Source organism: Opisthorchis viverrini (assembly GCF_000715545.1).
Source record: "Opisthorchis viverrini unplaced genomic scaffold opera_v5_3, whole genome shotgun sequence".
Taxonomy (NCBI): Eukaryota; Metazoa; Platyhelminthes; class Trematoda; order Opisthorchiida; family Opisthorchiidae; genus Opisthorchis; species Opisthorchis viverrini.
Window position 1 is genome coordinate 3342644 of NW_008751659.1, and position 18041 is coordinate 3360684.

The 18041-nt window shown below is 47.3% G+C and overlaps 1 protein-coding gene across 1 annotated transcript in view; it reads right to left on the reverse strand.

The window, feature by feature from the left end:
- Positions 1-15704, reverse strand: part of T265_12520 (hypothetical protein) — a gene marked incomplete at both ends in the record, with an annotated part of 17666 nt that extends 1962 nt beyond the window's left edge. The window contains 2 exons of the mRNA XM_009164156.1: positions 13938-14084; positions 15555-15704. Coding sequence (XP_009162420.1) covers positions 13938-14084; positions 15555-15704 — 297 coding nt within the window. The remainder of the gene's footprint in view (positions 1-13937; positions 14085-15554) is intronic.
- Positions 15705-18041: the final 2337 nt, after the last annotated feature.

Sequence of the window (18041 nt, forward strand, 5' to 3'; positions counted from 1 at the left end):
TTATATATATATATATATATATATATATATATATAAGTATTCGTCTATGCTCCCGCTGTACTTCGCCTTTAGCTGAGGCAGTCAAAGCTCTCCTGCGAAGATCCTGTCGTCTTCTCTCCCCACGCTAGTAGTGAGTGGGCCTGCTGGGGATATGCGCGCTCGTTGCAAATCGTGTATAGTCGTTGATCGTACTCGTTCAGATACATACAAGTAACTTATCAGAGAGTGAAACATGGCTAACACAAAGGTAGCCAAAAGTAACAATAAATTCTCACGAAAACAAAATCGATTTCGCCGGAGAAAATAGCCTAACAGCTATTCTCAACTGAATGATACGATAGACATGTACCGCTGTTCGACAGGCCACCACTAACCCATACTACAGGCGAAAACAACGCACATGAGTTGTTCAAGCATTAGAACTCAAGCAAAGTCTGACTGAGGTTTTGTACGGGAGTTGAACCTATTTGTGGTGGCTCATTGTTGAGGCCAGATTAGTGTGTGCTTTCTCGTTGTTCTACGTAAATGCACTTTTCCACTTCAGGTGATTCCTTAGAAAAATGCCAATAGGATGTAAAGTGAAATGTGGTCATCTGTAAGAAAGCCCGTTTTACCTGATTTTTTGTGCTTGATTAAACTTCACTAAACCCAGAACCCTGATCTGAGTCGGTTGGTACAAATTGCGCCAACGAAACGCTGATCACAGATGAACAGGTGATCACCAGACTTAATGAAAGTTGACACTAGAGATTACACATATTCAATCTAAGCACTCAAGGGCGATCAACTCGGTCAAACAGACGTGGCCAGGACGCGTAGGCGTCCGACCCAAGCCACCATTTTACCCCAAATCGAATAAGTTAAGTACCTTACCGCTTTCTAGCTAACAAAAAAAAATACAGTTTGGTGATATGGCAAGAAATGAAAAAAGAAATCAGTACAACCAGTTTAAGCACACGGTCAGCTTTGGTATGCCCCCGAACCGCTACCTGAAAAAGCAATTCGTCTGGTGTGACAGTCCCAGGAGAAGCTGAGTAGTGGTCCCTTGGTTGGAACTCCCTTCAGATGATATGGTAACTGGACACATTCTACCAATCATAAACGCCAATCCACTTTTTCCAAGAAGGAAACATACCTAAACCATGCTTTTACATACCGCGAAGTCGTCCCGATGACGAGATTTTCAGCAACTGTACGAGTTAGTAAAAGTTACCCCCACAATCAAATCTAGATGTGGAGGCCTGTAAGTAAAAGGGAAACAGCTAACAGGATAGTTCCGTCAAATTCAACTCTAAAGCACTACTAAGCGCATAGGTCTAAACAGCACGACCCAGTCAAGCTCCAAACAAGCAGGAAATATGCATGCGGTTGCAAGATAAGCAAGTCTCAGTGAGTTGCTACTGAGTACTGGATAGTTCACAAATCTTGCACAAAAGCATCTCGCCACAACTGTGAAATATACGAAACCGTCCACCTGAGAATAGAGCGACTAGTTTATTCATTTACGCTCTATAGCATTACTGCGTTTCTGATAGTCAGTTCAAACAGCGAGCTAGAAAACATGAAGCGAATGCGTAAAATGGAAAGCATGGGTTATTGAAACAAGGAAAGCGATGTCAGCGCTGCAAGTCAATGGAGCAGGATAACCACAACAAAAAACAAGTGATACGATAGAATTATTCCCTCCCCGAACCAATAATCGGATCACCATATTGTTTTCCCTGTTACAGGTATCACGCTTGCATCGGTATATCTAATTTGTTGATAAAACGACTCGTTTCCGGCCGTCGCCTGGTGTGGTCTCATTACGCTAAGTTAGACTCATCAGCTGTACCAAGGTCATGGAGAGTTCAAGTGAAAATTGAAGGGGTACAGCTCTAGAATTGGGCTGTTCCATTCATATGGAACATTTTCGGTACGAGCAGCTTCTTGGTATTTTCTTCTTGCTAAATATGGCATAGAGTTGGACCGATGCAGTCAGTACGGAGAATAGCCGTTTTATCAAAATACTTTTTTACAGAATATCAGTCCCAAGTTTTGGTCCGTTATACAGCTTATCTAGCTAAAAATGGAAAGGGAAGCCCAAAACAACTGTGTACGACTGGAAACCCGACAGCACACAATGTCAGAAAGTATCAAATGATCACAAACCGCTGCATTAAGAGTGTGATATCCTGGAAATTACACCGAACGGTAGCTGTTGTGGGAAATGAAACGCGATCATGAAACAGTTCCCACGAAAGAGCTACTATATTTTGTGCGCCAGATTTAAATAGATCGTTTAGCTGTAGCGGCCCTCTGGCGTCTAACTGCCAAGTCACCAGAAGGAAGCACGAGGGTTGCCCAAGCCTGAAAAGAGGAAGTCGAGAAGCAAAGGTCGGGTTCGAGCCCACGGACCTCTCTCGCGCTCTTACAACTGAGTCATCTCGTTCCAGATCTAGCCTCATGACTTTCAAGTGCACGTGAACGGCGATAAAAACGAACTAGTCACTGGTATCTCTCGTTTCGGAGTAATTTAACAAGTTCTAAGAGAAGTATAAATGTACATATAACAAAGATAGCTATTAGTCAAATCCAGATAATCCCTTTGGATCACCGCGCACAAGCCGCAAGATCAGGAAGACAGTATCAAAAGCCATAGCTCGGACACAAAACAGCTATATAGGACGCGAATGATCTCGTCCATGACTGCCTGTAATTACCGGTATAGCTCGTCTCGAAGTCCTGACATCCAAGTGGACTATATTCGCTAGCTTGACTAAGTATACTGGTGACGGGTTCCTTTTGTACATGCATTAGCTCTAAAGCGGGCGACCTCTTCATGGAAGGCATTAACGCTACATCTAGTGAAAAGAAAGTGCCTGCAGAATGAGACATACTAACAGGTATCCCTGTATTTCAAGACAGAGTGCGCAAACGGTGTGGAAGAATCCTGGAGTAAGCCTGGTGGCTGTGGTATCGAGGGTGCTCTGGTGTTATCCATCGAAGGTTGACTGAACACAGGGAGAGGTAAACTCGCGAAAACCAAGACGCATCATTCACACTTTAAACCTCCGGCAGTGTCCATTGAACAAAGGTGTCCTCACAAATATTTGATCCTCTTTAAGACACTGTAGACCACCTTCCACAGACTCGTGGTCAGCGGCAACACTGTCATCTTTCACCCTTACTCTTCAACTTCACTGACATGATTATGGAAGACACTCCCGGCCTCTATTGTCTGTGGGGTCAGAATGCTCCCAAGGCATTCACTCAGATATCGAGCAGTCTGACAACATACCTGTTCTTGAATCTGACGCCGGGGTAATGCAAACAATAGTTGAAAGATTCTGCACCATGGTTTGGCATGCTCTTCACACCTTCAAACCGTAAAGTGCTACTGCTCATGCTTGCGAATGAGCCCAATTCGTCTACCCCGGCGAATATATCAATCTCAGGAGTCTCGCGATAGACGATACTCCTATCAGGATTGGGAAGGACAGAACAGCCTTTGTGAAACTGCGTCACTTGTGGTGTGGGTGTGACACTAGCCCATATGTCAAAGGTCGAGTTTACAACGCCGTCACGAAGAGACTAGACCTTACCGTCGTGTGGCGGTTTGTGTACGACCCACTGAACTACTGAGGGTATCCGCGCGACACTCAAAGTCTCATACCAATTTGTTCAGTGGGTAGAGGTAGACGAACGTCTTATGGTCCTCCAATTGGGGTTTGAACATGTGTAGCGACGTGTTCCATAGAAATGATAATGTACTCACATTTCCAGTCCAACACCACCGCCTTGCGGTTAGGCTTTTGAGCCAAAGGCTTTGGTTGAGGACCCTAATCGTCCTCCTGTCTACGCCATGGCAGTATCCAAGCCCTAGTACAACCATAACATTTACAACATGCCAAACCCGCCGTCGCATGGTGGCCTCAACCGGGTCGATTACCTGCCGCACACAGCAGGGCGGGTAGGCGAAAACATGCTACTGCTGACGCCTCCCTTCTTACAATTTTACGTTTTCCCTCTTCCACCCTCCCCCATCTAAATTTGAATACTTCATCTCCAGGTCCCAGCATTAGCACTAATTGTTTTGCTCGCCCTGCATCACACTCAGCTGCAGCTTCTGTACGAGTTCAGTCACAACCCTAAACACTTCGAAGTCTGTTTTCAAACCCCGACAAACCTATCTGCCTAGCCGCCTTTAATGTTCGCACACTGAAGCAACAGGTCAACAGGTGGCTCTTGCTCGTACGCTGGATTGCTTCTGCATTGATGTCAAAAACAAGGACGCAGGACGCAAGTGCTGTGATCGAACTGACTACCCGCTCGCTCTCTTCTAGCTTCCGGCTGCGCAGCTCGGGTGATGCAGAGGCCGCTGTAGCTGGATATGCTAGGGTGGGTATTGTAATGAGCGAACGAGCGGAAGCATCTCTGCTTGGTTGGATACCCGTTGATAGTCGCCTCTGTGCGGTTCGATTGGCAACATCTGTGGAGGAATCCAGAGGAAGTGAGGTCATCACACCCTGTTTATTGTGTCTGCTTACGCCCCAACTGACTGTAGCTCTGAACCTGCCGAAGAGTTTCTATGACGCTCCAGGTGCCCTTCTACAGCAGGCTAAAAGCTCACACGTAGTAGTGGTTGCTGGTGTCATGAGCGTCCAGGTAGGTAGACTAAGCGCTGCGGAGGTCCGATTGGGTAGCCGTTTCGGTTTGAACACGAGACGCACGGCAACGGGGATCGCTTGCTCCAGAAGTGCGCCTACCACAGACTGTTCATTTGCAGTACAAATTTCAGAAAAACAGTGGAAATCACTTGACAACGTGACGCCCACCAACAAACAAGCGCCGAATCTAAACAGGCCACATCATTGTCAGTTACCGCTGGTGAGGGCTGATCACCGCCTGCCGCTCCTTCTGGAACACCAACGTTGACCCCGACCATGCACTTGTATGCTGTTGCTTCTCACTGCGCTTTCCAGGTGTACGCAAATCGCGCACACCTTGCTTAGCAATTGAGAAGCTAGTGGACCCAGAAGCCGAACAAAATTATCGGAACCAGATCCTCGAACGCCTGCCGGGCGGTACACCGTCGGATATAAATGGTTGCTGGGAAAAGATATCCAAAGCGCTACTGAAAGCCGGAACGTCTGTTTGTGGTACAAAGCCAACCCCATCCAAACATGGGATTTCCGATAGGACCGTGTCTTTGGTGGAGACCCGGCGACAAATCCCTCCTGGCCGCAGTCACAGTTTCACCCGACGCCAGGTGAAACCCAGTATCCGTGCAGACTGAGAAGCTTGATGAACCCGAAAGGCCGAAGAAATGGAAGATGCAAAGAATGCTTGAGACGTCCGTAAGCTGCTCTACTTGATTCGTTCGACTGGTCTCCGGAAACCTCTTGTCAGAGAAATAATCAGGGACCTAAATGGTTCCCTGATATGCAACAAAGAGGAAGGTTTGGACCGCTGGGCAGCAATTGAGTTGACGACCTGATACCTCCAGAATCCTGGCCTTCAACAGAAATGTGGACCATGAATATGGAGCGGTCTTCGGTCTCTGTGTATTTCTCTACTCAAGCATCATCGTCCTACCTGTCCTGACGACCTTCTACCGGCTCTTTTCAGCCGGTGCCTGTCCAGCCTATTTGGGTCTATCTGGGAGGAGATCGCCCCAGACAACGGGGGTGAATCGATAGTGATGACCACTTTCAAAAAGGATACTCTCAGTGAAGATGGTAACCACAAGGTGTCAGTTTGACTCTTGTTGTGATAAGGGTTCTGGCGTCACTGATTCTTCTACGTCTTTTGGTGGCACACGAACCCTTGACCCGTGAGAATCAAGCGGGATTTCGATCGGGTAGAGGCTGCGTTGACCACATCTTCACATCCCGTCGGGTGTTAGAGCAACGCCATATGTACAGACGGCCAACAATCTTGGCATTCCTTGACTTCAAGGATGCCTTCGATTCTGTCGATCGGTTATATGATCTTTATATAATATAATCGTTGTGTTATAATCGTCCAGCTGTAGTACCATTTCGGTGCCTAGCTGTCATGCCACACGAAGGAGGCACGAGGGCTGGGATACTGCCAGGTTGCTCAAGCCTAGACAGGGGAAATAGAGAGGCAGAGATCGGCTTCGAACCACGGACCTTCCGGTCAGTAAATTCGCGCTCTAATCACTTGAGCCATCTCAGTGCTGTTAACTACACTTGCTCAACGGGGTATGCCCCGACTCCCATATTCCCATACTTCTGGGCTGGTAAGAGTGTATGCTGAGCTCTCCAAAAGCTTCCCTACAAAGTGGTGTCCAACAAGGGTGTCCACTCTCTCCATTACTGTTCAACTTCATCACTGAACTAACGAGTCGAACGCTGAAAGGTCTTCAAGACCGTTGTGATCAAATCGTTGCTAGTGAGAGCCTACTCGATCTGAAGTGTGGAGACTACATTGCCCTCACCTTTGAAGACCAAAGCGAAGCACAAGCCCTATTGAATAGACTGACCACCACCATACCATCTTTTGGCATGCGCTTTGCACCTTCAAAGTGCAGTCATGCTTCAAAACGTTCAGTCTGAGAACATATCCCTTACAATTCGAGAATCACTGGAGGTTGTGGAAAATTTAACACCTCGGTAGTTGCATTAGCTCTAAAAGTGATGATCGGTAAGAATGTCCCTCTCTCCATTTGGTTCAACATCACCATCGAGAAACGAATTATGCAAACACCGGAGTCTTCAAAACCCCAGGTTACTGTTGAGAACCTTGTTGATCTAGAGTACACAGACAATCATCCTTATCGTTGAAGACGAAGACAAATCAGGAACAACATGATGCCACCTTCCGGCATGCACCTTGCCCCTAGAATGTAAAATAATGCTTCAGGACGTGTAGTCACTGAACATACCCCTTGCAATCCAAGAAGCACTATATGTTGTGGGGAGTTTAAAATACCTCGGTAGCTGTTTTAGCTCTGACGAAATTAGTGCACGGACCTTGAATGTCCGAATCATGTTCGCCAATTTGCGTCACTTAGGGGGGGGGTCAAAAGGGCATACTAGCAGGAATACACAGCCATGTTCGCCCGGCTACAGTAAGAGCAGTCATACGAGTGGGAAATGTGACCTAATATTTTTCACCACCGATGCTTCAGAAACAGTGGTGGTACCGGATGGCGTCGATGAATTTGTAACGAGGCAATTGAAAAACGGGTACCTGGATTGTGCAGCAGGTACATCCGTCGCGGAAAATATCCGTAACCATCAGCCTCAGGGGCTAGGTTATAGGATACGGATAGCGAAACATCGTCTACCGAGACAAGTGCCATTCTGTCTCCTTTCACAATGGCGCAAGCCGGGAGGTGAACGTGTGGGTTCTCAGGAGGATGGGGTTACGAAGGGTTTGGCTATCGTTAGTGCGGTCCGCCCTTCAGGACGAGGTTCTAATGACCTCCCCCACGCTTGGCTGAAGATACTGCAAATGGAGGATAATCGATGTCAGTGGTGTTAGTCCTGTCAGTTTCTTTCAAGATTGTCGATTGACTGTTAGTTGATCAGGTGGCTGTTTATCTGCTCACTGAGCTTGTCGGCGAACGGAACAGTCACCTGATCAGCTGCCAGTGAATGCGCCTGAGCTGCCAATATTCCAATACATTCAACTCTTCTCTAGGGCTTTGAATATAGCTTGAAAAAATTGTCGTAAGATGATCAAGCTTGTGTCAACACTCAGACGATTGCCTCGATGATGATGACGATTAACAATTAACAGAACCCACTTTAGACCAACCACAAGTGGTCAAACCTGGGAGCTGATTTTTGCAGCACGGTGAAGTTGTAGTGTGTCAAACAGATAGAAATCATCCTATGGGGCTCTGAAGCACTCAGTGGAACAATCTTCCCGTCGTTCTTCAGATGTCAAACTGGCACGAGTGCCCAATGCATGGATTCAGAATTATGCATTATCATCCCTGATTGACAGAAAACACCAGTAACGTATACTGTTGCATAACTGCAACCCAGTCAAATGTAGAAGGCCTTAGTGTAGTGAAGAGAAAGGTAAAGACAGTGTGAAGAAACCCTATATTAGGAGAACCAACAGGAACAAAGTCTACGGTTGTGGACAACATTAAAGTAACCACGTTGAATCCAGGCCCATCGGCGAGATAGACCCACGTCCATCACGAATCTCATCCGACATAAGTTCAGGGCAAAGTGACGGGTTGTCAAACCAGCCTCAACATCAAGCTGGACGTGTCATGTGAGGTCGGTTGTTACCAGGGCGAATACTGGTCTTTCGAAACTACCTAGAACCCACTGGAAAAGCGTGATACCGGGCGGAGTTCAAGACATTCTGTTTCACGGTTATTCCAAGGGCGTTTTGCAGAAATTTCGTTGCGGGATCAGCGTATGAGTGCGTTGCCACAAGGATAACCAATTCACTTCAAGTTCAATTCATCAGTTACAAAAAGTGTACCATGGGCACATTAGTTCCAGCTGCTAGTTTCAATCACCGGGAAACGGGGAGCATAGGACATGCAGCTGAGCCTTGGAGGTGATGACACATTGGTTAGTTCAGGGACTGGCTGGCAACGCATTGAAGGCGATAGGTTGATGCACGAGCGTCGCTGACTGCGCGAATGGGGTATTTCCACCAATATCATTAGTCATTGGTGAGTTGAGTCCCGGGGTCCCTATCCATGGAGGCGGCAGTTGCCGACCCAACTAAGTTTACCGGTTAGTGTTATCGTACTTCGTTACCAGGTCATTCACTGTCCAGTTCTCGGTCGCTTCCACTCAGCACAGGGCTGGGCAGAAAGAGCTCTGTGAGGCAGACGGTCTGCTGGCATGCGGAGTACATATCCTAACCAGCGTAATCTAAGAAGCGTCAGTAATTCATCTATCGCGGTAGAGCTCCTTCTTCGTAGGACCATCAGGCGGACCTCAGAATTGCTAATTCGAAGATTCCCACCAGACCTACCAAATGCTTCGGAGACGCCGGTAGACAAACACTGACATTTTCCGTATGTCTTCTGCGCGTACGAGCCGCGTTTCTGATCCATAAGGCAGTATGGATCGCACCACCGCCCTTGACAGATAAGCTGAAGTCACGTCGGCGCCACAGGTGTCGGAGGTTGACAAAAGCTGCCCTGACCTTCCTGAATCGATAAATAATCTCGTCTCCAGCCAGTCCACCGGAACTTACACAGCTGCCCAGGTAAACAAATTTATCTACCACGTGGTTTGACTCACCTGCAAGCATGAGGTGTGGGTCTGATCCCACCCAATCTTGTAGCAGTACTTTACGCTTTGCAGGTGTGAAGCGCATGCCAAGCTATGCGGCGGAGTTATAAGTCATTTAAAATGGCTTAAATTTTGAAAGTTGACCTAGAGGATTTCGTGCTTGACCGTTTACTAAAGCTCCCGGTCATCGGCGAGGAGTTTGCCAAGTGGAGGTTGGAAGGTCATTGATGAAGGCCGGGAACATCAGAGGATGGAGAACGGATCCGTTTAGCAATCTGCAGGAACTTCAGACGTCGGATAAATAGCAGCACCACCGCCTTCGCTCAACTTTTGCTAATTGCACTTTGAAGAAGTCAGATGGTCAGAGCCCGTCCGTCTGCTCAAGTAGCATGTTTGTCTCAAACTGCCGAGATGTCATTCGACCGCCCAAAAAAAAACAGGAAGCATCACGCGCAGCGACCATACAAACCTTTTCTGTATGTGTCGAGAAAGAACCGCACCGAATGAAGGTGCTGGCTGAGTGGTGTTTTGAAGGTTGCATGCGGATGCAGTATCCGCGGATAGGTTCCAGAAGCGGCTAACATGGAGAGATAGAAGTTTCGATGGTAGTTGAGATGGCTGTTTTCGTAGATATTCTTTTGCGTCCGCAGCGAACGATCGTGTTGAAAGCTGCCGGCAGTTGGCCGCGCACGTGGTTCGGGTCACGTGGGATTCGGAAGGTAACTGTAAGATCACCACGTACCTTCCATTAGGCAGTCGAGTGTAGATTAAGGTTAGCTAACTGTTTCTTGTATGTCATCATTACTGTCATCGTTCAATTGTAACACCTTTTCGGTGCATAGTTGCCATGAGACCCGAAAGAACCATGAAGGCTGGGATACTGCCAAGTTGCCCAGGCCCAGACAGCAGCAATCGAAGCGCTGAGGTTGGGGGCGAACAGCGGATCGTCCGGTCAGTAAGTTGGCGATTTAACTACTGAGCTTCTCAGACTCAACTGCTTTTCGCTGAGTTTAGTGAGCCGTCTTTTAGTATGCTATGACGGTCTGTTGTCACGCTTTAGTCAACATTCCCAGGTTTGGATGGCATTTTCGACGTGCGGTCTGATGTTAATCAGGGTATTCTTAGACGGTCAGTACCATTGAGAGGAACGCCGTTCGAGAACAGCAATGTTTTGTTTGAATAAGGCTTTCTAATGGAAAGAAAAAATGGGGGGAGGATGGGACCTAGGTTCGGCCTACCACAGACATCTAATGTATCTACACATCCAATACCCTATCAAAAACTCTGGATAGAAACTGACAGCATGTAAACCATTCGCATCGATTAGACGCCACACCGTTAGGTGTCTCCAGGTAAGCGCGAGGATCATGTGGAGGATATCCTGAAAGGTGAACAGCACCCAGACTTTTCGTAACATCCTATATTCTCCTCTGCCATGTCGAATGCTGTGCATCTCTGGATTTCCGTCACTCCGAATTAGGCACAGAAAACAGCGCTCGCCTCGACAGGCGGTAACTCGGCACGCTTAGCACATGGTTCGGCCACCTTAACTTCGCACTGTTGGATGCATGCTTTGATTAAACTACCGCCTGCTTCGCCGGGGACTTACTACTCGAATTTGCTGGCTCCTATCATAGTTCCGGTGATCAAAAACCTGAAGATTTATCGAACCATTCACCCGAAATGGCCAAGTCCTGCAGTTGTGCGATAATATAGCCTACACCGTAGTCCGGTAAACGCCTCCTATGAGACCCTCCGATACGCCTTTCGATGCCACAAGTGATGCAAATCGGTAAAAGTAATTATGGTCTTTGAAATCCGTGCATTTACTTCATCTGTCTCATAACCGTCAGAGTTAATGCGACTTCCGAAATAAGTATGGTGGTTCACTTCCGTCAACCCTTGGATTCTTAGAGGTACGTTCAAAGATTTTACCTCCTGCAGCAGGGCTGTGGAATATGGGTGCGGAACATATGCCGAGGGACCAAAGGGACTTGATCAACTTTTCAGTACTGCTGCTTTTTCAAAAATGGGAGCAATGTCGTCTGCATATTCCAGATCTGAACACCGGAGTTTGGGAGGCTTTCGAATGTCCTATGACGGCCCATCGTAACAGCCCGAGACGTTCGTAGCTGGCAACATTGTTCACCATATTGTGCCGGGGGTTGACTCATAGGTATCACGTCCCAGTGACGGTAGGGAGGTAGTGTGGACCTACAATGTCGAGCGGAGGACAAAATGGTGTAAAAGCAGCAGATGACACTGCTCTGTACCGAAAGACAGCCGGTTTGCTTGAGACTAATCGGGTCGGCTTGAGTCTGACTTTCGGGGGGAAGGGGGCAGATAGCTCTCTACGGGTTTACGTCATAGGCAAGCGTTTTACATGGGAAGCTGGGTATATGCATATCGTTGATGAATACCAGGAAGAGCAGGCGAACCATCATCAAGTCTCGTGGCACTCAACAGGGGTTTGACCGGGGCCCTGATACGGTCCCGTTAATGTGGAAAGCGGTGGTGCGGAAGTTACTGATTCCGTAGGTTATCAGCTTGTGCAACAGGGGCTTCGGGTTGCCAGTGAATTTGATGGTGAGGGACACCTTCTCGGCCCTGCTGTCTTCTCGGACGAAGAGGGTGTAGTGCATTCTTAGGGTGGCGTAATAGGTTCAGCTTGGCTCATCACAGGTTGATGAGCCATTTTGGACTCTAGCTCGCTCCGTCACCCCTCGAATTGTTCTCCTTTTGATGTGGTTCCTCGTTCGATTGGTCCGGAATGCACCTTTTATTGGGACCCTAAGGCAGTTAGTGAAGGTATGCCTAGCATGCCAGGCAGATTCCCCGGGCGTTCTAGTTGTTCGCATGCACCAAGATTAGTAGGGCTGGAAGGTCGGTCGGTGCTTGAGGGCGGGGACGCTGGGTATCATCCGTATGGATGACGCAGTGGAAACGGGAAGGCGGGGTCGCTTTTTGTCTTGGATAAACCCAGCGATGGCATTCAAGTTCAACCGAGATTTGGTCGGTGTTTTTTGAGACCACGTAGCCTGTTTAGTTCACCATGAAAATAACTGCTTTGAGACAATATTGTATTTGGTTGTCCGGGTGAAGTCACCAGCTTCCCACTAGTCTAGCAGTTCACCAGTGTCCAAAATCAGGCGGCTGACTCCGGTACTGGCTAGATCCTTCAGCAACAGGCGATGAAGACGATGCAATCCGTATGTGGCGCGGATCATTCGCAGCCTGCACCCAGCACAGTTGAAGCAGTCGCTCGACATTGCCCATGTATACCAAAACCAATCTGAGCAGAGCAACTAGATGAGCCTTAGATGCACTGATCACCTGTGCATTCAGGTCTCCAGTAACAGCAAAAGAGGCCGGAAGCCAGTGGAGTGATAGAGCAGTTAGCAAGACCAGTTTGCATCTTGAGCGCTTGATTCTGATACGCAGCACACACCAGTATGAGAGTAATAGCAACTGGTTATCCCGCTTGCTTCAGAGCGCGAACATTAAGGCGGCCACAGCCCAGGCGTCGAGCTGCAGTCAAGACCTATAAAAGACGAACGAGAATCGGGGATCTTAACGGACATACTAGATTTATTAATGGGGCGGGGGAGAGGAAAGGGAAGATCAGCATAGCATGTTTTCGCTAACCTCCCCGCGACTCGGCCGGTAACAAGATGTGACGTCTGACCTGACACGAGTATTTTTACTTGTAGTAATCATGGTTCGTACGAGTTGTGCAGTGGGTCCCGCCATTCGCCTAGCACTTGGTAGTGGCTGGTATAGAATATGCGAACACATGGTGAGCTTGTTTTCCGGCAGCTGCGTACTGGCTTCTAGGACCTTGCAATGATGAAAGACTTTTGGGGCGAGATGGCTTATTGGTTTGAGTGCGCATTTATTGACCAGAAGGTCCGTGGTTTGAACCCGACCTCTGCATCTCTACATCTCCTGTCTACGTCAGAGCAACCTGGCAGTGTCTCAGTCCATGTGCTTCCTTCGGATGGCACGGCAGCTAGGCACCGAAAGGGCGTCACAGCTGAACGAGTGGGACTTTTCGCCAAGCGAATCCCGAAACACCTGTCAGACCAGTTCATCTACAAGGCCGCACTGACGCCCCGGGATGAGCAGAAACGCTTACAGATTGTCACCACTCAAAAGTAGGCAGATGGCCGGGCCTGTGTTCACTCGGAGTTGTCAACAGATCTGGTGCTGTGCTGGCAAAACAGTGGATGCAATCCAGCCATTGATTTTGAATAGTTCTATAAACGACAACTAGCACGGTCAGTGTTCGTCCAACTGCACCAGAGACGGCCTAGCGCACCTTGCCTTGATGGGCAAAGCTGTCATACTCTAGGTGATATACAGTTAGGAGTTGATTTGAAAACATCCGCGATCAACACCCAGACAGCAGCAAGCTTGACGGACATCATAGAGACGAGTGGGCAATTCGAAGGACCGTATTTCAAGCCCAATCCCAGACTTTCTCATTGTTTGCGCTTGGGCAGCTCGTATCTCCGGCCCCGCGCTCCTTTCGAGTCTCCCGGTACTTACCTACCGAAATGTTGCCACAGCTCAACGAGTTACTTTCCAATGAGTAGTGCTGATGGGATCGAGAAACAAAAACATATTTTACTAGAGTGGACCAGGTAGTTAAGCGCAGGACATGGCAAAGAAACCGGGTGAAATATGGGTATAATAGGGCAGTGTAGGACCTACCGTCATATCTTTCTGCTTGCTCCGCCACTTTCGCGAAAAGCACCTTCCCTTCGCGCCCATCCGACATTTTCCCAGAGTGTGGTAGTGCGCGCCCAACCAGCCGGTGCACGTGAACTCGATCACAAAAGTGATGTGATCAAACAAAATCTAAGCACGTAGAGTCAACAAATATTTTGGTGTAAAACTTTTAATTTCAACTGCAAAGGTTTTGAAAAAAGGCAGTTTGCCGCCAAGGACCAACATTATTTGTGGATTTGAACGCCCAAATATATTCACGGATTAACTGATTAACGGATTGATACACAGGATTGAGGCTTTTGCCTAAGTTTCCCGGGTCGGTTTTGCTCTTGTCGCTCAATAAGCTTATCTCACTTGGCCACCAAGCGTGTGTAATCCGTTGTCACGTATTTACCATTTTCCTGAACTTAAACTACATTTTGTAACTGTCGTACTTATTTTGTCATGACGTTTGTTTTAATGATACCAATACATAATTTTTCGGCGCGACTTGCGGACTTCTTGCGAAACGAATGGATTTACGCTCCGTTGGACTGTTTGTTGACTGCTGAACCAGTGGGACTAGAGCTCCGTGTTTGTGTGAACTATTGAACGTCACATTAAATCTCCGTGACATTTTTTAGCCGCGAAAAACTTTCCTATCGTGGAACATACCACTCACACGTGAATTATCCGTGGGAGATTTCTACGAGTGAATATTTCTTTCATAGCCGATTAGTGGATTTGGATCGGTGTGGTGGACTATTGAATCTACGCATTCGTGTGTCCTTATTCGGCTGCTTTTCTTTGCTTATTGTGATTTTGTATTGGTTACTTTTGCTCGTTCATTTGACCAAACACGTTGTTAAGGCCCTCTTCCGCTACGAAAGTCAACCTTTTCTGAAATTTCTGAAATTTGGGTGGGACCTGTTGCGCCAGAAAGAAGCACTTGCGCTGCACGACCTCGAATCAAAAAGCTCGATATTCCGTCATATATAAACTGGGCTCATATCAATTTTCTGGGGCGTTCCAAGTTGATGCTTTCCCGTTTGATGTCACGGATTGGCAGTGTTAACTTGAATTCATATATTCTTATTTGAATATACTTTTCCATGGCTTCACGTAGAAAATAAGGTTGAAGGATACTGGGGAACTGCGCCTACCTGATGAGCCCCAAGAAAGGTGAAACCGGTCGTGGGTTATCGCCGAAGTTTCAGCAGCCTCATGAGTGGTGCATCACGAATGGACTCTTCCATGGTTTTCTTGCTTCGAAGTCTTCCAGGTTGTACCATAACATGGAGAATGATTGTGTCGTAATTGTGCGCGCTTCGGGTACATTTGGCATTAGCGTAATTATGATTGTGATCGAGTGTGCTAGATTGGTAGCCATCAGCACAAAACTAGCCGACAACCGAGGTGTTGGAAGAATCTTCTAGTCTGAAAGTAATTTTCAATGACAAACCACAAGCGGTGCGCCGGCCAACTAGTCCGGTTTCTTCCAAGAGGACGAGGACAATCGCTGCGCCAGCTGGTAACATTTCTACGGCCACAGTGTGACTATACTATTGTACGACCTTTTGCGTATCAGTTAAATTCTAAGTTCAAGGTCGTATTTGTGACCCGGTAATGAGACACGGAAATCCGTCTTTTGGTATGCGTCAGCTTGCAGGCGATGGGTTTGGGGAGGTTCCGGAGTTTCAGGTCATATATAGCCACCCTGTCTGTGTCAGTCTCCCTTGATACATAGGTCCATGACGGCTGGATTTTCATCCCCGCGAATGGCAGTTCTTCGGTACTGAAGGATCTATGTGAGTTTTCGGGGCCTTGATGCAAGGATCTGATGAATCAGGTCGTAATCATGCAGGCTGCGTCAGAATTCAGCAGATGGTACTGTCCCGGCACGATTCAGACTTTGGAAATGTCGGCATAGTGGTTGTTCACTGGTGAGTGTACACTCTCCATGATGACATTCCTGCTGATTCCAAACTTTTATCAAGTCCGGTTCATTTTACACGTTTGAATCAGCTGAGACTCTGCAGGGGACCTTTTGATTCGCAATCGGGCTCCCTTCATGACACCACCTAAGGACGTTTTGAAAGGCTCCTTTTCAAAATCGTTCTTCTGCCGTCCCCCGAATTGTTTCGCACCGGAGCTCAATTGGAGAGCGTGCACTAGACCGTTAGTCAAACAAATCGGGACTCAGTACAGTTTACGCAGGTCAGTCGGTCCGAAATTTAGGATGCATACAGGTTCCATGCACTATCAGTTCCTCCGTTGTTTAAGGCAACATTTTTCTTCCGGGTACTTTACGAATAAACAGCACCACAGACCAATTCTTTCTGCGACGCTAAAATCACAATCACTTTCCGTGGTGGGTCCCCAATGCATGTAGTTTTCACCCATCGGAAAGTCGGGATTTGGGTATACTGTTCCACGTAATTGGTGTGTATTCTCACGTACCAGCCTTTAGGATTAAGAGGTGCTGATATACTACCTGACAACCAGTTAACCTGACCGCATCGATAAGATTGTATGTAGTGCAACGGTCCTCAGCGCCAGAATCGCGTAGAGCTATTCAATAGAGTCCCAGCATGTTACATATGGGGTCTGTGTTTCCAGGCCGTTCATTGGGCATAATTTTGACGACTAAATATCTCCGGCACCCCAGGGTAACGATTGAAATAACGATTGAAATGCTGCTTCTTCAAACTGTCTGGTCTAGCCTGCTATTCTTGGGTGAATCACTACTGCATTCTGGACACTTCCTAAAGCGAAGTGTCCGGCTAGAAAACTCAGTCCGTTTCCCCTCCTAGAATTTGTGTATCAATATGCACAGTGACAATGGCACAGTCACAGAGTGCCTTCGCGGAACAAATCAGTAAACGCACCTCCTTGCTCTATCGGCCGACACTCTCCAGTTTGCATCATTCACCGATTACGGCGGAACCGGTTAGCAGAGTCAGTATTTCCACTGCTAAATATTCGTCCCACCGATTTTATTTTCAAAACTATTTCTTTTTTCACGTTGCTGCATTTAACATGCAAACTGTTAAGCAACTTCGGATCAAACTGCTTTTGAGCGCCTCTAGGTACTTTTTCTGCAGAGATTTTCTGCACTTTCGAAAACCTAGTACAGGTTTCAGCCGAACCAACTCAGATTATGAAGTGTCCACTCTCCGGGAATTGTTGACCACAGGCTTCCGATAGTGCTACATTACGTTGCGTCGTTGTGTGCATGTTGCTGAGCCCACGAACAGTGTGTAGGGTGGAAACGAGAAAGCGTGCTGCTCAGCTACTGACCTCGTTACGCACTTGTACTTGTTGAAATACCGATCGCTTTTCACTTCTAACGCCTTCTGCGACATCAGGCTCTCACATCCATTCCGTGGGGAACTCTATTTTTACGAAGGTGGATAGTCACCTGTCCGCTACGAAGATTTCACAAATCACCGTAATTACACTAAAGCTCAAGCGAGGCGTTTCGACTCGCCAGGAGTAGGTATAGATGACAAACGTTTTTACATCCTTAATTTAGTTTCAAAGTTGAGTGTCATTTGTGAATTTGCATGTGTCGGACAATATTTTCTTCTAGGTGCTAAGATTTGACGCGGTAGGTGATGCCAGTGTTCCTAAACTAAATGCCATGATTTGAACCTTGCCGTAGGCATGATGTTGTCAAACTTCCACGCTGAATCTGGGAAAAGTTTCCAAGATTTCAGGGCAGAAAATGGACGCTTACCAAAGCCCTTTTGTTCAATGTCCTATAAATAGCATATTTGGAGAAAGTTAGTCGTCATCAAGAAAATGATAACAGACTACGACACGGTAAGTTCACTGGTAATGTTTTCGAAGGGACACAGAGAAACCACCAATAATAATAATAATATTGTGTATTCCCAACTTGTGAGTGGCATACCATCTGGCGTGATCGTGCGTTTACAGTCAGGCTGGGGTGTGATAGGGGGATTTGCGGGTAGTGGGGATTGTGCGAAAAGGGGACAATGTCGTAAAAAGTGGGAGGTACTCGATTAAATAATAATAATATATTTCTTTTGCAACTCGTAGGGAACAAAAGGCATGAGGTCCGAGTAATTCAAAGACTCAGTC